This window comes from Garra rufa, chromosome 11, assembly GCF_049309525.1.
Source record: "Garra rufa chromosome 11, GarRuf1.0, whole genome shotgun sequence".
Lineage (NCBI taxonomy): Eukaryota > Metazoa > Chordata > Actinopteri > Cypriniformes > Cyprinidae > Garra > Garra rufa.
Window position 1 is genome coordinate 37,107,673 of NC_133371.1, and position 18,698 is coordinate 37,126,370.

At 34.1% G+C, this 18,698-nt stretch overlaps 1 protein-coding gene across 1 annotated transcript in view; it reads left to right on the top strand.

Annotated features, from left to right (window-relative positions):
* The window catches only part of tmtc2b (transmembrane O-mannosyltransferase targeting cadherins 2b), a 181,425-nt gene that overhangs the window by 138,109 nt on the left and 24,618 nt on the right, over positions 1 to 18,698 (top strand). The window contains exons 8-12 of the mRNA XM_073850203.1: positions 827 to 941; positions 6,319 to 6,404; positions 9,213 to 9,397; positions 10,296 to 10,374; positions 12,855 to 12,976. Coding sequence (XP_073706304.1) covers positions 827 to 941; positions 6,319 to 6,404; positions 9,213 to 9,397; positions 10,296 to 10,374; positions 12,855 to 12,976 — 587 coding nt within the window. The remainder of the gene's footprint in view (positions 1 to 826; positions 942 to 6,318; positions 6,405 to 9,212; positions 9,398 to 10,295; positions 10,375 to 12,854; positions 12,977 to 18,698) is intronic.

The following is an 18,698-nucleotide window of genomic DNA, read 5'->3' on the forward strand; positions in this document are numbered from 1 at the left end:
ATGAATAATGCTGTGAATGGTATAATATTAACGTTAAATTACTTTGGACAACTTAACTAAGTTAGTTATTTACAAAAGAAATGCCGGTGATGGCTAACAATTGTGAAATGTCAGGTCCGGTTCAGTTAGCCATCAATAACGTAATTTGTATAATTTATAATATCAATACGGTAGTAATCTGTACTTTTTAATACAAAAATGTTTTTTTTTTAAGTAATTTGTAAATATTTGTATTTAAATAAATATGTTTAAATAAATTTGTATTTTTGAACAAGATAGCAAAGCTGCGCGCATAGGATTGTGGGTGATTTTAGAGCATGAAGAGCGCGAAGGCTACACATATGCCTCGACATTGGAACAGTCCTTCGACGGATGTCGATGACGTAGCATCCTCGAAATTCTGGCTTCCGAGGATCCTTCCTTGACATTGAGAAACGCCGATTGAGTGTTTTCATGTTTATATTGTCTGTTTATTTTAACTTAGTTCAAATTATATATGTCTATAGATTTTATTCATTTTATTTTCATTTCATTTAATTTCAAATGTTTTCACCTAAATACCTACTTATCTGTTTTTCTGAAAAATAAAATAAACAAAATAAATTTTTCAGATGTGCCTAGACTAGGGTTGCAAAAACAGGGAAAACTTCCCGGAAATTTCTAAAACTTTCCAGAAATTTTGGAAACTTGGGATTTTTGGAAAATTTCTGAAAATTTTCTGAAACTTCTGAAAATTTTCCGGAAATTTTCCACCCTTTCGCAGCCCTAGCCTAGACTAATTTCCTTTATTTCATGAATTTGAATATGTTTTATTCTTCTTCCTCAGCTTGGGGTAACTTGGGAAACGTTCTCAAAAACCAGGGAAAGGTGGTGGAGGCCGAGCGAGCTTACAGGAATGCTCTGTACTACCGGAGGAACATGGCTGACATGTTGTATAACCTGTGAGTGAGCGAACTTCCTCCTAACAGCCGACTCTATCGATCTGTCCTATTAAAGCTGAGGAAATCTCCTGAGAGGCCAGACTCTGACTGTCCCCAGATTCATCCACCTTCCAGAAGACAGTGACAGGGACCCCCTAGACACATTAACCCCCACAGTCAGGGCATGGAGGCACTTAATACATAATTCATATACCGCACACGTTTGGGCTCTATAAAGCAGTGGGGATGGGCATCCTTAGGCACCTCACAATTCGATTTGATTTTAATTCAGGGAGTTGTGATGTGATTACAAAACGATTCTCGATGCATCTCAATTTCTCAACACGAGCGTAGTTTAGAGTGATGGATTTTGCACATTAAAGGTCATACATGGGACGTTTTTCTGCATATGCTTTTTCAGTAAACAACATTATATTAAAGTGTGACTATTATGCCATTTTAAAGGTTTCTAATATTGTTTTAAGGGTCTCCTACTAGGTTTACATGCATGTAAGGTCAAAAAGTGCTTTCGTTTTCTCAAAATACGCATATCAGGGCTCTACGCTTACGTTACGTTTTTTTTGTTTTGTTTGTTTGTTTGTTTTCAGTCGCAAATGGTTGCACTGTAGAACCCTGCATTTACAGTTTTTCTGAATTGCTAAAACACTAAATCCCATTGTAAAAACTAAACAGTCAACTACCAAAACTCTTTCATCAAATCAATCCCACAGTTGTCAAAATCTTAAACACTATTCATCTGGTTAAGGCACAATTTGCAAATCTGAATCTCCTATTTACCAAAAATCTAAAAACATTCTCAAACACAAAACACATTTAGCAGTGTGGTGTACTTGTACCCAGAATGGTGCACACAGGCAACAGAAGTTAAACACAACTAACACACTGTTTTCATCATTTACACACTACCACTCAAAATTGAAATCACATGTGTCCAATTAGTAAACTCAATTAGTAAACAGTATATAAGCCTAGTCAAATGCAAATGTCATGAGTGGATCCAACAATGGAGCAATACAATGGAAGAGCAAGAGGAAGAGGAAGAGGTGGCGGGCAAGGACTAAGGCCAAGAAGAAGATCTGTAATTTCAAATGAAATTCGAGCAACTGTCATAGATCATGTTCTGGTGCATGGCATGACTATGAGGGAGGCAGGGCAACGTGTGCAACCAAACCTAAGCAGGTTCTCAGTGGCTACTATAATCCGGACCTTCAGAGAAGAAAACAGGTAAAAAAAAAAAAAGTATACTTGTCTCAGTAAGGGGACAATGGAAAATAATTTTTCCATGGTACTGTTTTTGAAAACATTTACTGAATAAAGTGTGTGTGTGTGTGTGTGTGTGTGTGTGTGTATATATGTGTATATATATATATATATATATATACATTTACATTTTACATTTATTCATTTAGCAGACGCTTTTATCCAAAGCGACTTACAATTGAAATCACGTGTCCAATTTGTAAACTCAATTAGTAAACAGTATATAAGCCTAGTGTATGTATATGTGTGTGTGTGTATATATATATATATATATATATATATATGTGTGTGTGTGTGTGTGTGTATATATATGTGTGTGTGTGTGTGTGTGTGTATGTACATATATAGATATATGTGTATGTATATACATACACACACACACACACACACACATTTTATTCAGTAAATGTTTTCAAACACAGTATATATATATGGTACTGTGCTTTGCTTGCTTGAGCAGAGAGCTTGTGAGCAGGCAGAGCATCCCATGTATGTTATCATTTGGGACAATGTGAGCTTTCACCGTGGTCCAAGAATACGCAATTGGTTTCACAATGAGCAGCATTTTATGAATGTGTTTCTTCCACCATACTCTCCCTTTTTAAACCCTATTGAGGAGTTTTTCTCGGCATGGAGATGGAAAGTATACGACCAAAACCCTTACACACAGCAAAATCTACTATATATATATAACTTTCTTTGCTGCAGTTCTTTTTTGTTAATATGTGAGCTTTTTTTGTTTAAATGTGAGTACATAAATATTATTTTTCCCACTATCCCACAGTGTTTTGTATTTATTTATGTAGTGTGTAATCGTTGCTATGTTGTGTTTGCACATTGGCTGGTTTTGTGTGGTTTTTCACAGTAGTGCTTGATTTTGAGTAAAGTTAAAATAGTTTTGGGTCAAATGTTTGGTTTTGCATCACAAGTGTAAGGTTTTGTGAGTGTAGCTTGAATTTTAGAGTTTGTGTTTAGTGTTTTGAGACAAAGAGATGAGATTTTAGGAAATGTGTTTTAGCAATTCAGAAAAACTGTAATATCACCTCATTTTTTTTAAAGCAACACTAAAGAGTTTTTTTTTACCTTAAAATAATGTTTCCGAACTCGTGTCAGTGGTTCATCAACTCATAACAGGGTGAAACGGCACTTCCGCATTCGCTTTGCGGCCCTCTATCGCCGTAACAGCACTATGGTATAAGTTTGGTCGTCGGGTAGCGGTTTTGTAGTTCAAATGAGACTACAAATGCGACTTGCTTTACGGCTAAAATAAATAGCAAACAATGTCATTATTATGTTTTATTTCGTTTTCATACTTTCATAAAGTCATGCAACATACTCTACCTTGTCACTGGATATAGTTATTTCCAAAGCCGGTCCTGGATAGCCTCCAAACAAATAACGTGCATGTGACGCGACGGTAGGCTAAATTATTTACGACAGCGGTAATGGGCAATTCCGCTTCCAACCTGTAGAGGGAGCGAAGTTCTTTGGTGTTCTCAAACGATTAGTTCGAAACAGTATTAAGATTCTGGCTGTATCCGAAATCGCCCCCTATACCCTCAAATAGGCCACTATTTGAGGGGACAGCCATTTTAAGTGGTGTTCGAAACCATAGTGAACGTTCCCGAGTGCACTCATTCAATCCCACAATGCACCGCAAAAACGAGTGTACAACCGATGTACACTCAACAACAGCTAGAGATAACCCATAATGCACTGTCAGAGTCGCGCGCTGACTGAATTCCCGCGTCTCGCCAGACGATGGCGCCCGCAGCTGAATCGTCCATCCGTTCATTTTACAACGCGCTCCTCCACTGCGTAATACAGCGTACAACACAGGTACAAATTCGTTGTAAATTGATTATTAAATTGTTTAACCAGGGTTTATACGTAAACTCCTTGACATAGTTCAAGATAAATCCTTTAATCTTACTACTCAAACTGTCCGTTTTAAATGATTGTTAAACAGTATAGCAATACTATGCAAAAGCGGCAGTCCTTCCGGTGCACTTAGTGTCCGAATTCACTCACTCATTTTCATTCACTCCTTCAAGTGGACTGTATGAGTGGATTAATGTAGGGAATAGTGAATAGGGTATAGGGGACGATTTCGGATACAGCCTCAGTCTCTCTAAACCTCTCCTTTCTGTGAGCCTACTCTGCTCTGATTAGTCAGATGGACCCCGGACTGTTGTGATTGGTCTACTGTGTACAGTGCGTGTCGGAAATAATACACCCACTGCCATAGTTCTGTATTTTAAACGCTCGACAGAAACTATTAACATCTATTATTTATCATACTTGCAAGCTGTGATTCAGTGGAGCCAGCTGGTCCAAATAAACTGGGTACTGAGCCATTTTTCAAGAGCAAGCATTTTGTGAATCCCACATTGAACTCCCCTTTGATTAAAGAAGCAGTCATCAGTAAAATGACGCGTTTAAGGGCGGGTGGCAAGCGTTATGCAAATGTGTATACTTGTTCAGGCTGTCGATTCTTTGTTTTGGGAGAAAGTAACCTTATTTATCATGCATTTTCGGCTTTACAACTTTGCAGGTTGTTCACATTCATATACAGCTTCATTACACACTGCATGATTGGCAATATTCAAATTGAAATGGCATAATAGGGGCACTTTAATTATAATGATAATTAGCATGAAAAATCAGAAAGTAAATTTTAATTAATAAGTTTAAAACTATTATAATTTGATTTTTTTAATTTTATGTATTAAAAAAATAATAATTCCTGTTCATTTGTTTCAGCAAAGTCATTTTTTTTTTTTAAATAATTCTCTTCTGCTCACCAAGCCTGCATTTATTTGATTCAAAATACAGTAATATTGTGAAATATTTTTACTGTTTAAAATAACTGCTTTCTATTTGAATATATTTTAATATGTAATTTATTCCTGTAATTTAAAGCTAAATTTTCAGCATCATTACTCCAGTCTTCAGGGTCACATCGTCCTTCAGAAATCATTCTAGTATGCTGATTTGCTGTTCAAGAAAAATTTGTATTGTTGTTATTATTATTATTATTATTATTGTTGTTGTTATTATTATCAATGTTTAAACAGTTGAGTAAAAACAGTTAATAAAAAGCTTTTGTAACAATTTTTTATTTCAGATAACTGCTGTTCTTCTGAACTTTCTGTTCATCCAAGAAACCTGAATAAAATTATACTCGGATATTTTCAACGTGATAATAATAAATGTTTTTTGAGCAGCAAATCAGAATATTAGAATGATTTCTGAAGGATCATGTAATTGGAGTAATGATGCTAAAAATTCACAAGAATAAATTACATTTTAAAATATATATTTAAATAGAAAACAGTTATTTTAAATAATACAATTTTTAGAAATTGTACTGTTTTTGCTGTACTTTGAATCAAATAAATGCAGGCTTGGTGAGCACAAGAGACTTCTTTAAAAAACATTAAATATCTTTTGACTGGTAGTGTACATTGATCAAATGCTTTTAAAAACATCGTTTTCATTTTTAAATTTTTTTTTTCATTTTCAAGCCTTTTCTAAAAGTTTTTCATCCACACTGATACATCCAAAAACATTAATTTCGGCTTACTGTGCATGTGTAAAACCTCATAAAAGCTAACTGAGGTAATACAGATGGAACATTCATATTAAGTTTTCATGCAGTTCTTCTGGCAGGATCATTTTATTTACAAAAACATCTCACTATTCACTGACACATCCAGGTCGGGCTCACTCATCATTATATGTTTGATCTAAAACACAACTGCCCTCATGTTTTGGCCCAGGACAGCAATAATGAGTCAATTTTCTGTCATCTTTGCAGGACTGTATAAACATAGATATCTGTTGATACTTCACGTGACTGAATATGCGTCATAGTTTTCAAAAGCCTTCATTTTCACGGTCCACAATACAAATTTATCCACTTTAGCTCAGTTTCAATCGAAAAAGTATTAGTGTGGACAAGGCCTTAATTAATTACCACTGAAAATGTAGATATAAATGAAGTGAATTTAATGGTTGGTTTTTCTCTTTTTCCTTTCTTGTTAATTTGAATTAATTGTGTTACCCATACTTTGTAACTGTTCTTGTTCTCATTTTTCCTTCCTTTGGATTTCAGGGGTCTGTTGCTCCAGGAAAACAACAGATTCTCAGAGGCCCTCCATTACTATAAGCTGGCCATTGGGAGCAGGCCAACGCTGGCTTGTAAGTACAGCTCCTCTTTTTATGAACAATTTCAAGCCTCCTCAGTCTTCACTGTGTCCAGGCAACTACAAATTAAAAGGTCTGTGTGGTTCTGTGTGTGTGTGCTCGGATAAAGTCCAGCGTTAACGAAATAATGATGATTCACAGGCCTACACAGTCGTTCTGTTTCCACTCTTGTCAAGGAATGATTGACGTTTGATTCGATTTCAACAGAAAAAAAGAATCCAGGCCAAAATCCTTTTTATACTATCTGGCCCGGTGTTGATGCATTTGCTTGCCTCATATCTAAATGAAAAGCGTGTGCTATTTTTGGCCGTTTTAAGGTTTCACATAGAATTTCCCGTGTTGTTTTTAGTGTCATGGGAGGAAATTATTGCTGCTCTGCTTGAATGAGTAGATTTGCCGGGGGAGACAATTATCATGATGTCTACAGCGGGGTCTGGGGATTTTTAAGTCAGATTTTGCTTTACAAAAGGACAAGACATTTTGTAAGTCATTTAGTATCAGACAGTGTATAATAAGGATGGTTTAGGGTCAATTCTACCATGTTTTGCGGGAGATATATTTTAAGTAATACCAATAAGTAGTATTACTAAATGACTTTTGTAAGACTATGTGACACTGAAGACTTAAGTAATGGCTTTGCCATCAAAGAAATAAATTACATGTATAAGTATATTAAAATAAAAAACAGTCTTTTAAAATGTTATATTTCACAATTTTTCTGTTTTTTTTGACTGATAATTTTTACTGTAATTTTATGTTTTTAGTGATACATTTACAAATAAATGTAGCCATAAGAGACTTTTTATTTAAATTGTTCCAAACTTTTGGCATATATGCTTATATATATATATATGTAGTGTTTATATTTTATTATTATTGTTTTAATATTAAAAAAAATATTAAAATGTAGCTATTAGACTTCTTTTTAAAAAAACATTCAAAATTATTTAAATTATTCCAAACATTTGGCATATATGCCAAATTATATAGTGTATATGTTTTAATATTAATGTTTAATATAAAAAATATAAATGAAAAATTATATATATATATGCCTAAAAATAATTTCAATTATTCCAAGCTTTTGGCATATATTTTTGTAGTGTATATATTTTACTATTAATACTTTAATATTAAAAATCATTAAAAGTATCCATAAAAGACTTAAAAAAATACAAATTATTTAAATTATTCCAACTTTTGGCATATATGCATATATTTATATAGTGTATTTATTTTATTTTATTTTATGTTTAATATTAAAAATAAAAAAAGCATAAAAGTGTTACAAATCACAGTACCAAAAATGTACAAATATTATAGAATAATATACACAGTAAGAAAAAATTAAAGGGAGTAAGAACATAAATTAAAAAATAAATGTGTATATTAAAATAAAAAAACCTAATTAAAATTGTAATATTTCACTGTTTTTACTGATGATTTTTACTGTAGTTTTACTGTTTTACTGATACATTTACAAATTAATGTAGCCTTAAGAGACTTTTAAATTATTTAACTTTTGACAAATAAGCATATATTTATATATTTTACTATTAATGTTTTAATATTAAAAATCATTAAAATGTAGCCAGAAGAGACTTCTTCCAAAAACATATATTTATATGGTGTATATCTTTTACTATTAATGTTTTAATATTAAAAATCATTCAAATATATCCATAAGGGACTTCTTTAAAACAAATTATTAAAATGTTTCCAAACTTTTGGCATATATGCATATATTTATGTAGTGTATATATTTTACTATTAGTGTTTTAATATTAAAAATCAATCAAATGTAGCCAGAAGAGACTTCTTGCAAAAACATTAAAATGATTTAATTATTCCAGATTTTTGGCATATATACATATATTTATATAGTGTATATATTTTACTATTAGTGTTTTAATATTAAATATCATTCAAATGTAGCCAGAAGAGACTTCTTGCAATACAAATTATTTAAATTATTCTTTTGGCATATATGCATATATTTAATATCAAAAATGATTAAAATGTAGCCATAAGAGGCTTTAAAAAAAAAAAACGTTAAAAAAATGTTAAAACGTTAAAAAAAATTATATTAAAAATCTAAAGGAAAAAGCATAAAAGTGGCACAAAACACAGTGCCAAAAACATACAAATATTTTAGAATAATTAAACAGTAGAGAAAAATTTAAGAATAAAATAAGTTAGAAAAAAATAAGAACATAAAAGGTGTATAACATACATAAAATAGTAATAATAACCAATTAAATAAAGAATTATGATTAAAGACGGTTAATTATGATTAAACTCACTCCTGGATTTTAGTGCAAAAATATTTTTTCATGCACTCCTTTAGCGCAGTAGCATTTCCTCACACAGTAATGTGTTGTGAGACATCTGTAATAGATCTGTAATAGTTTGAGATCAGAGCACGCACATATTGCAGCTCATAGGAGAGTGATGGATGTCTACTTTCCCTGAGTCCCTGCTGCATGAGTCTTGATAAATTGTCCCGTCCTGTGATATAAACTCATTTAAACCTATGGTTCTGTGTGTATGTATGGTCTACAAAGAGCATCAGAATTAAGCCTGCAGCTGGAGTTGGATATTCCCCTGCTGATTTAGATTTGATTCTGGCCGGGTGGATAGTGAATATGTATTGGCACCTTATCGACTAGACTGCAGGGCTGCTGATCTGCATAAATCAACTAGTTCATTCCAGCAGCCCCAGTGGAGGTCTTTCTCTGAGCCTCAATAAGCCTTATTACCTTTTGCACTTCTTTTCACCCCCTTTTCTTCTCTCTCTTTCAGCCGCCTACTTGAACACAGGGATTGTCCTGATGAACCAAGGCCGTCTAGATGAGGCCAAGCGGACTTTTGTCACTTGTGCCGACATCCCTGATGAAAACCTGAAGGATCCTCATGCTCACAAGAGCTCAGTCACCAGCTGCCTGTATAACCTGGGAAAGCTTCTTCACGAGCAGGGACACCAGGAGGCGAGACACTCTCTAGCACAGTTAAACCCTTTAGATTTAAAGTCCGTGCACAGGGTCTGATGAGATGAAGTTATAAGAAAGTCAGTTTTCACACCACAACTTAAATATGAAGTGTGCAAGTTCTGAGAGTTTTCAAATTGGTTTCCCAGGAAATACATATAAGTGAACCTAGCCTCTGAATAACAGGGTTCATACAAGGTGCTTAAAGTTCCTAAATTTGACTTTTCAAAGAGGAACAGACAAACCAAATCAATGGTTAATTTACGCTGGAACTGCTCTGACTGATTCAAACTCGTGACTCGATCATTTATTTCAAGCGATCCACTAGCAAAAACCAGATCAGTCAGAACTTTTGAGCGATGATCACGAATCATTTCATTCAGATCAGGATTTCGGAGTTCACAAATCTTTTTTTTTTTTTTTTACAGTAGAAAATATCAAACCATTAAGGCAGTACAGTTATAAAAATAAAACAGAGAAAAAAGAAAGTATCCCCTAAGAAAATTAACTGTGGTTTTACTACAGAAAAAAAGTGTAGTATACTTTATAATATTTTGCATGTGCTTCTTTATTTTTGCAATTTTTATTAGTATATTTTTATTTATCTATTTCTCTTTTTGTAGAATTTGAAATAAAAGACATTGTTAGATAAAGGAGACCTCTGATTAAAGTCCTTAAAAATAAAAAAGTACTGCTTGAAAAGTCCTTGAAAGTCCTGGAGTTTCATTTTACAGTATCTGTACGAACCCTGGAATAAAACGAACATCGACATTTGATATTTCAGTTTCTTGAACTTGATTTAGTTGGCTTGGTTTATTTTGTTTAAAATGACGACTTGGAATTAATATACGTTCAGTCAGAGTGTTTTGTTTTGCTTACAAATGTGTTCTGTTTTTAGGAGGCAATATCTGTATATAAAGAAGCAATACAGAAGATGCCCAGGCAGTTTGCCCCACAGAGCCTTTATAATATGATGGGTAAGTTTCTATTTTAATAATTACCTTCATGTCATGGCAAAACAACATTTTCAACATGATTACTCCAGTCTTCAGTGTCACATGATTCTTCTGAAATCATTCTAATATGCTGATTTGATGCTCAAGAAACATTTCCTATTAATATCAATGATAAAAGTCAACTAAAATTGTGGAAATTGTGATGTTTTTTTGTTTTAATGGAAAGTTTAAAAGAAAAGCATTCATTTAAAATATAAATCTTTTGTATTTTTGTCACTTTTGTTCTTAATCTTGCATCCTTGAATAAATATATACATTTTTTTCAAACTTAAAAAAATACTATTTTGAAATTATTGCATTAACATAATGGTTGCACAGTATGTGTACTTTGTGTTCTTACTGTAATGTAGTTATTACTCAGTTATTGAAATAACTATAATATGAACATTATATATACATGTGGAACAGGACTGTAAAATAAAGTGCTTCCAAGATAATTTAATAAAATATTGTTGCAGTGTTTGTTATAATTGACTATTTCTTAGCAGAGACTTTCAGCTATCTACAAGATAATAAAACCTACACGATAAGCTAGTTAAGCTGTCTACATGATAATAAAATAATTTCAGCTATATTTATTTGGTAAGATGTTGTGTACTAAGTGGGATCATGTACAGTCAGCAGGCTATTAATCCAAAATAACCCCTTCAGAGTGATACAAGAGCTCACTCTCAGGTTTATTTTGCAATAATGACTGACTTACTGTACAATATATTTTTTTTAATTGAGTCTGTAATTGTAATGGTGCCTTTTCTTGTGAACCCACTTCCATAGCATTCTTTGATCTATAGAATTGATTTTGTCAAATGGAGTTAACAGCTTCACAAACAAGATAAGTTAGAGGCTTTGTACAATACAGAGAGCGTGAGAATCATTCTCACATTCCGTTTTATTTAGAGCATGGGAGCAAACTGTTGTATTTTAATATCTTATGCAACTCATTTACCAACCCACAGCTTTTAGGCTTTCCCTCCCATCTCATTTTCTCACAATTATCGCCTCCTAACTGTACTTTTTTTTTCCTTTCCTCTTCTAATTCTTTTTTTTTCTTCCCCATGTTCATTTCTCTCCAAGCTCATTTGTTGTTAATTTTTCGTTTTATATATATTTCAACTGTGTTGAGCTCGTTCTAACAGCCAAAACTATCATGTCTCCGCTGACCTTAAACAATGTTACACAATCATTTTAATTACTAAATATACCCAGCTACCAATTTTAAACTACCATTTAAAGGTTTGGGGTAGGTAAAAATTTTTTGTTTAAGACTGTTTTAGTGAAAACAGTGATATTTGTAAATATTAACATTTTAATATACTTTCAAATGTATTTTGTTCCCATGATGCCAAGTTGAATTTTCAGCATCATTACTCCAGTCTTCAGTGTCACGTGATCCTTCAGAAATCATTCTAATATGCTGATTTGATTTTCAAGAAACATTGTTTTTTCAGCATTCTTTGAAGAATAGAACATACAAAAGAATATAATTTGTGAAATCAAAATCTTTTCTAACATTATAAATGACTTTACTGTAACTTTTGATCAGTTTCGGCACTTTGCAGAAACAATGTTTTTCTATTGCACAAATCAGATGTTTGATGAATGCAGAATACTGTTTGTTTAAGATTTGTTGAATGAGTCAGAGTTTTCTGTATTTCTTCAAAATCCAAGTTGAGTTTCCAAAGCAGTATCGGTGTTAATTTACAAACATGGCAAAAGTTTTGTGACATCATTCCAAGCTGTCATTAGTGAGCCATCTGCAGTTTGTCATTTTTTTTTATCTTTAAAATAATACAGTGTTATTTGACTTCAGGCTATTTTAATGACCCAAGCGTCCTGAATCTGACACCAACACGACATGGGTGCGGACAGACGTGTATTGAGACTGGCAGGTCATGTGAAACCCCAGTGTAGTCACGTACCCTCAGCTTATGTTATTTTTGCTCTAATTACATTACATTAACATTGTTTAGGCTGTGTTATCTCAGTGAAGTAGCTGTGATACGCTCTTCTGTAATAATCTGTCTGTGAGGAGCGTGTGTGTTATTGCAGGTGGGTGGGAGCTGGAGGCTGGCTAAGGTATTAGATGATGTTTAAAGGATAGGAGTGTGTGTTTATACTCGTGTCATGAGGAGTCAGCTTTTACGTCTGGATTTATAAGAGTAGGATTGGCGCTGGGACAGTCCTGGCTTTGAATCGCTGAGCTGAGGACTGGAAGACACAGTATCTTTGCAGTAGTATACATAGTATTTTTGTTTGTTTGTTATGCAATCCTTTTTTAATGAATGCAGGGTTTTTTTCCAGTATCACATTTCATCAAATGTCTGAATTTTTGTGGGTGATTTTCAGTTGACTGATATAGGATAAACCACAGCAAGGGGGGTGGTTATGTGCTTCCTTAACTTCTGACCTGTTGACCTGACCCCTGTCTCCTCCCCTCACAGGAGAGGCCTACATGAGGCTGAACAAACTGACAGAGGCAGAACACTGGTATAGGGAATCCCTCAGAGCCAAACCGGACCATATTCCTGCACACCTCACTTACGGCAAGCTCCTGGCTATGACGGTAAATTCACACTTTAATGGACACTGATTGAATTAAAGGATTAGTTCACTTCCAGAACAAAAATGTACAGATAATGTACTCACCCCCTTGTCATCCAAGATGTTTATGTCTTTCTTTATTCAGTCGTAAAGAAATAGTTTTTTGAGAAAAACATTTCAGGATTTCTCTCCTTATAATGGACTTCTATGGTGCCCCCGAGTTTGAACTTCCAAAATGCAGATTCAAAGGGCTCTAAACGATCCCAGCTGAGGAAAGAAGGGTCTTATCTAGCAAAACGATCGGTTATTTTCTAAAAAAAAAAAAAAAAAAAAATTTAAAATTTATATACTTTTTAACCTCAAATGCTCGTCTTGTCTAGCTCTGTGTAGAGATTAAAAAGTATATAAATTGTAAATGTTTTTAAAGAATAACCGATCGTTGCGCTAGATAAGACTCTTCTTCCTCGGCTGGGATCTTTTAGAGCCCTTTGAAGCTACATTTAAACTGCATTTTGGAAGTTCATACTCCGGGGCACCATAGAAGCCCATTATGTGGAGAGAAATCCTGAAATTATTTCTTTAAAAAAAACACAATTTCTTTACGACTGAAGAAAGACAGACATCTTGGTTGACAAGGGGGTGAGTGAATTATCTGTAATTTTTTGTTCTGAAAGTGTACTACTCCTTTAAGGGGTTGGGTTGGCTGGTTGTTAAATATGTGATGCGATCTAGAAAATTCCAACACATGGTGAAATTTGACCTTTTTAGGGTTTGATGCCATAAAAAGCTGGGTTCAAGCCCTTTCCAAAACTTGTTTATAGCTTGAATGTAACAGAAGTTAAAAGTCTTAAGGCGGCTGATAGCTATGATTTTTAAGAAATGGAATTTTAAGAAAAACGGGTTTAAAGTGAGAAGTTTAAAGTGAGGTTTTACTTTCACTTCAGGTTTTTAACAAGAGCTGTCTGTCAAGTCAGGAGTGCTATATTGCATCATTACACAAACAGACACAACGTCTTTTTTCCGTTGTTTATCATGGGCATAGTCTCTGAACTTTTGATCACTCTTTGTATTTTTAGATAGCACGAATAGTGTACCTTGTAGTTTACAATTAGAAAAGCGAGTGCAGCGCAACTGTTTGCCCTCCTATGCATTTAACAGACTGTCATCAGTCTCCTCCTCTTTAGTAACTTCATTATCCGATCCTTCATCTCTGGATGTGAAATCGTCCATTATAACATTGTTTGACATTCAACCTATTTTTCAAATTTCCTGAAAATGTCCCAGCCAACATCCGACAGGTTTTCTCAGATCACATTACATATTTAGGCTAGGTTGCAAGTTTGAACACAAACAGAGGACGACCAATAAAATATCCCTTTTAAGTCAGAATAGTGGTAGTTTATCCGTAAAGGGATAGTTCACTCAAAAATGAAATCTCAGTCAATAATTACTCACCCTCATGTTGTTCCAAACCCATATGACCTTTGTTCATTTTCGGAACACAAATTAAGATATTGTTGATTTAATCTGAGAGCTTTCTCACCCTGCATAGACATTAACGCAACTGACTTGTTCAAGACCCAGAAAGGTAGTAAGGACATTGATAAAATAATCCTGGATTGCATCAAAAGTATGTGACCATGGGCCACACAACCAGTCATAAGGGTTATTTTTTGAAATTGAGATTTATACATATCTGAAAGCTGAATAAATAAGCGGTCCATTGATGTCATTGATGTATGGATTGTTAGGATAGAACAATATTTGGCCGAGATACAACTATTTAAAATAAATCTGAAATCTGAGGGTGCAAAAAAAATCTAAATATTGAGAAAATCACCTATAAAGTTCACCAAATTAGGTTCTTAGCAATGCATATTATTAATTAAAAAAAATTTTTTGATATGTTTACGGTAGGAAATTTACAAAATATCTTAATGGAACATGATCTTTACTTAACATCCTAATGTGTTTTGGCATAAAGGAACAAATGATAATTTAGACCCATCCAATGTATTTTTATCTATTGCTACAAATTTTTCCCCTGCTACTTAAGACTGGTTTCTTGGTCCAGGGTCACATATCTTAATTTGTGTTCTGAAGATTCTTACAGAATTGCTCACATGAGGGTGAGTAATTATCAACAGAACTATCCCTTTAAATTATGGTAACATTTTTATTTATGATCCCTCGTGTTTTTCTAAACCATGACTTTTGCTCTTCTGTAAAGCACAAAAGAAACATTTGTTTATAATTGTCCATATAATAAAAGTCAACGGCTCCCGAGCAAATATTTTATGGGCAGAAAACACAGAGACGTCAGCTAATTGACTAATTAATATTTCAGACATCATTGTCTGGAAGACAAAACTCTTGCTGAATGTAAAATACCTTTTAGGCATAACAAAGCTTGAGCACATATTGACTTTCTGTTTCTAAGAGAAGCTGCCATTCTATAAAGAAACCTTTTTTATCCATAAATCTAAACTGAGAAGTCGTCCCTTAAGACCAAATGCATTCTTTCTTTCTCTCTGATCTTGAAACTTAAAACCGAAAAAGTGAAGCAGCTAAAAAGCAGAAGGCCAGATTACTCGCACGTTTGCCCTGGGTCTGAATTCACTCAGCAGAAATCCGTATGGACAGATAAGAGAGAAGATGTGTTAAAAAGGGTTGAGGAGAGGCGATGGCTCTGAGAGTTCCTGCTCTGTTGCCGAGCGGATTGTCTCAGGTTTACCTGTGTCTGTCTCTTTTCATTTCCACTCGGGCCATATGGTCCTCTTCAGGCCTTTTTCATCCATGTGGCCACCACCAACTGATTATGTAAAGAAAATACAGACCGTCTTAATTTACCATCTTTGAAAGCTCAGCAGACAGGCAAAGCGGTGTGTTTTTGAAAGAGGGATTGTGCTGAGGGCTTTTAGAAGAAACGAGGCTTCACGATTAAGCTAGGATGACAAGAAAATCAAATGAGAGGTGTGATGGCATCTCTGCTACATAGCAGTATCGTTTTTAAGTCAACATTGACCCTGTTCACTTTCTTAATACAGGTTCCTGGTTTCATTGTGAATTATTTATCATTTCAGAAAACCTTCATGAAATTGGCTTTTATTTTGTTTATTTAGATGTTCTTGACAGTGTCATAAACCTTAGTGCAAATAACCAAAACACTGTAGTATTTATAGCAATCCCTTCATAAACAGTTTAGATTAACCACACATTTCTGCCAGTTACATCATTTCACACAGCCAAGAATAAGCAATGTCAGATGAAAGGGTTTTGTGTCTCTGTCCGTCTTTCGTTTGTCTTTCTTTTTTCTGTCTCTCATCTCCTAAAACCCCATGACACTTTGTCCTCAAACATCTCAATCTAGGGACTCACACTGTAACCAAAGAAAGCAAGCAAACTACACAAACTTCCTGAATGAAGCCATTGGAAAAGGCCAGAACAAGTCAGTCCACCAGAGACGAAGTCAATCCATCACAGAGCCGTACTGCTGTGATGAAACTCGCTCAACTGAGAACAAATTCAAAAGGTGTTGTCTTCACTTCAGAGCTGTATTGATTTTGAAGAACGTTTTCAGCTCAAAGCTCTCAGGTCCTTGCGGTTTCTGCTTGCTTAATGCAGAAACAGAGTAAAACATGAGTACCCATAATCCTTTGGGTGAAAATAAAGCTACCTCAGGGGTGAGGTGGGCCTGGGCAGTGATTTGATCAGTTCCCTGACCTTGAATAGACTTGAATGGATGAAAGGAAAAAAGTTTATGCTTAATGTGGATTTGATCAAGTGTAGCAAGTATTTGTTTGTCAGTTCCACCTATGGTTCTCAAAGGAGACCTTTGTCTATGAAGTTTCAGCTCAAAATACCCTGAAGATAATGTATTGCATCATTTAAAAAAATTACTATTTTGAGTGGAAGCCAGTGTTGTTTTTGACAACCATCTTAGATTTAGTCTTAGTCTTAGTCTTTTGGACTAAAATGCTTCTTAGTTTTAGTCAAATTTTAGTCACTTCTATATGTGATAGTTTTAGTCCAATTTTAGTCGACGAAAAGTCAAAAAGGTTTTAGTCTAGTTTTAGTCGACGAAAAGTCAAAAAGGTTTTAGTCTAGTTTTAGTCAAAAAAAGGGAAAAAAGTAGTCTTTTAACAAATTAATGTAGGTCAGTAAATATTTTGCTGTTGGGTAGTGTAGCTTCCGGATCGACTATTTTCACCAATAATTACAATAATGAAGGAATGGTTTTAGAACATAAAAGACAAACAAGGATGGAATGCTAAAACGGCTCGCCATACTAGTATAGCAAAGAGTATTTAATGCTAAAACAGCTTGCCATAGCGTCGGATACTTTTTAAGTTTTAATTGGCATGCACAATAAGCGGAAATGTCATGCATTTTAAACGTCTGACGGACCACCCACTAACATTTTCGTCTATTCTCGTCTGGTCAACGAAAACTCACACACGTCTCGTCATCTTTTAGTCATCAACGAGCCATTTTTATCTCGTCATCGTCTCGTTATCGTCATGAAAAAAAGTGGCGTCAACGAAATGATTTCGTCATCGTCATCGTTGACGAAAACAACACTGGTGGAAGCAGAAGCACGCTGTTTCTGTGCATGTTTCTTTAAATGCAAATGAGCTGCAGCTCTCTGCCTCTTTTCCAGAATAGGGAACAGATTGTATCTTCTTGTATGCGGTTTTCTAAACGCAAACATCTGAAGCATGTTCACAGAAAGCAGCTGTCAAACAGAGTCCTAAACTAAGTTTTCTTACATGTCTTATTACGCTTAAACTGTCAAATACACACAAGTTCATGTTAAAAACACAGAGGAGTTACAAAAACAGTCGGTTATGTCTGTGAAGGTAAACAGCTATGGAAGAAATTGCATGTTTATATTAGATCTGCGTGAAAGCAATGTAATATACAGTAATTAAATCAGCCATGGGTGAAAATGTATGAACTGTTAAATATAAACGCACAATTGCGAGTTAGAATTGCGAGATATGAACTTTTCCTCTCAGAGTTGCGAGTTATATAGTCCAGCTTTGAGGAGGGAAAAAAACGAATATGTTTACAGAATTGTGAGTTTATATCTATATATGCAATTCTAATTTTATAACTCGCAATTTATATCACGCAATTGTGACTTTATTTCTCAGAATTGCAGGTTTTTATTTCACAATTCTGAGAAAAAAGTCTAAATTGTGAGTTAAGTCGCAATAACCTTTTTTACATTTTTTTTTTTTTATTCAGTGGCGGAAACAAGCTCCCATAGAAATGTACACATTAAGTGCAGTTATATTATAATAAGATCCCCTTTCTACATCAGGGGGGAGCGAAATCTGAGCAGCTTTTTTTTTTTTTTTTTTTTTTACATGCTTGCAGACAAAGGCTTACCCAAACAAAGTTACAGGGTTGTCCTTTTTCATGTTTTCTGGGTTGGTAGATACACTGGGGACCCAATTATAGCACTTAAACATGGAAAAAGTTAGATTTTCATGATATATCACCTTCCAAACATGTGGATTTGTAAGTAGACTTTCTTATTAGTTTGTAGTGTATTTGCATGGCAACATTCATTATTTGGGCTGCCAGTTGAATAAAACTGATATTCGAATTAATTTATTCAAATTAAACACACATCTCATTATTTAAAAGAAATTCCCATTAGAAATAAAAGTTGAACTTCAATATTAAACTGCTCTGATAATAGGAAAAATTCCCTATAGATACAATTACAATTAATT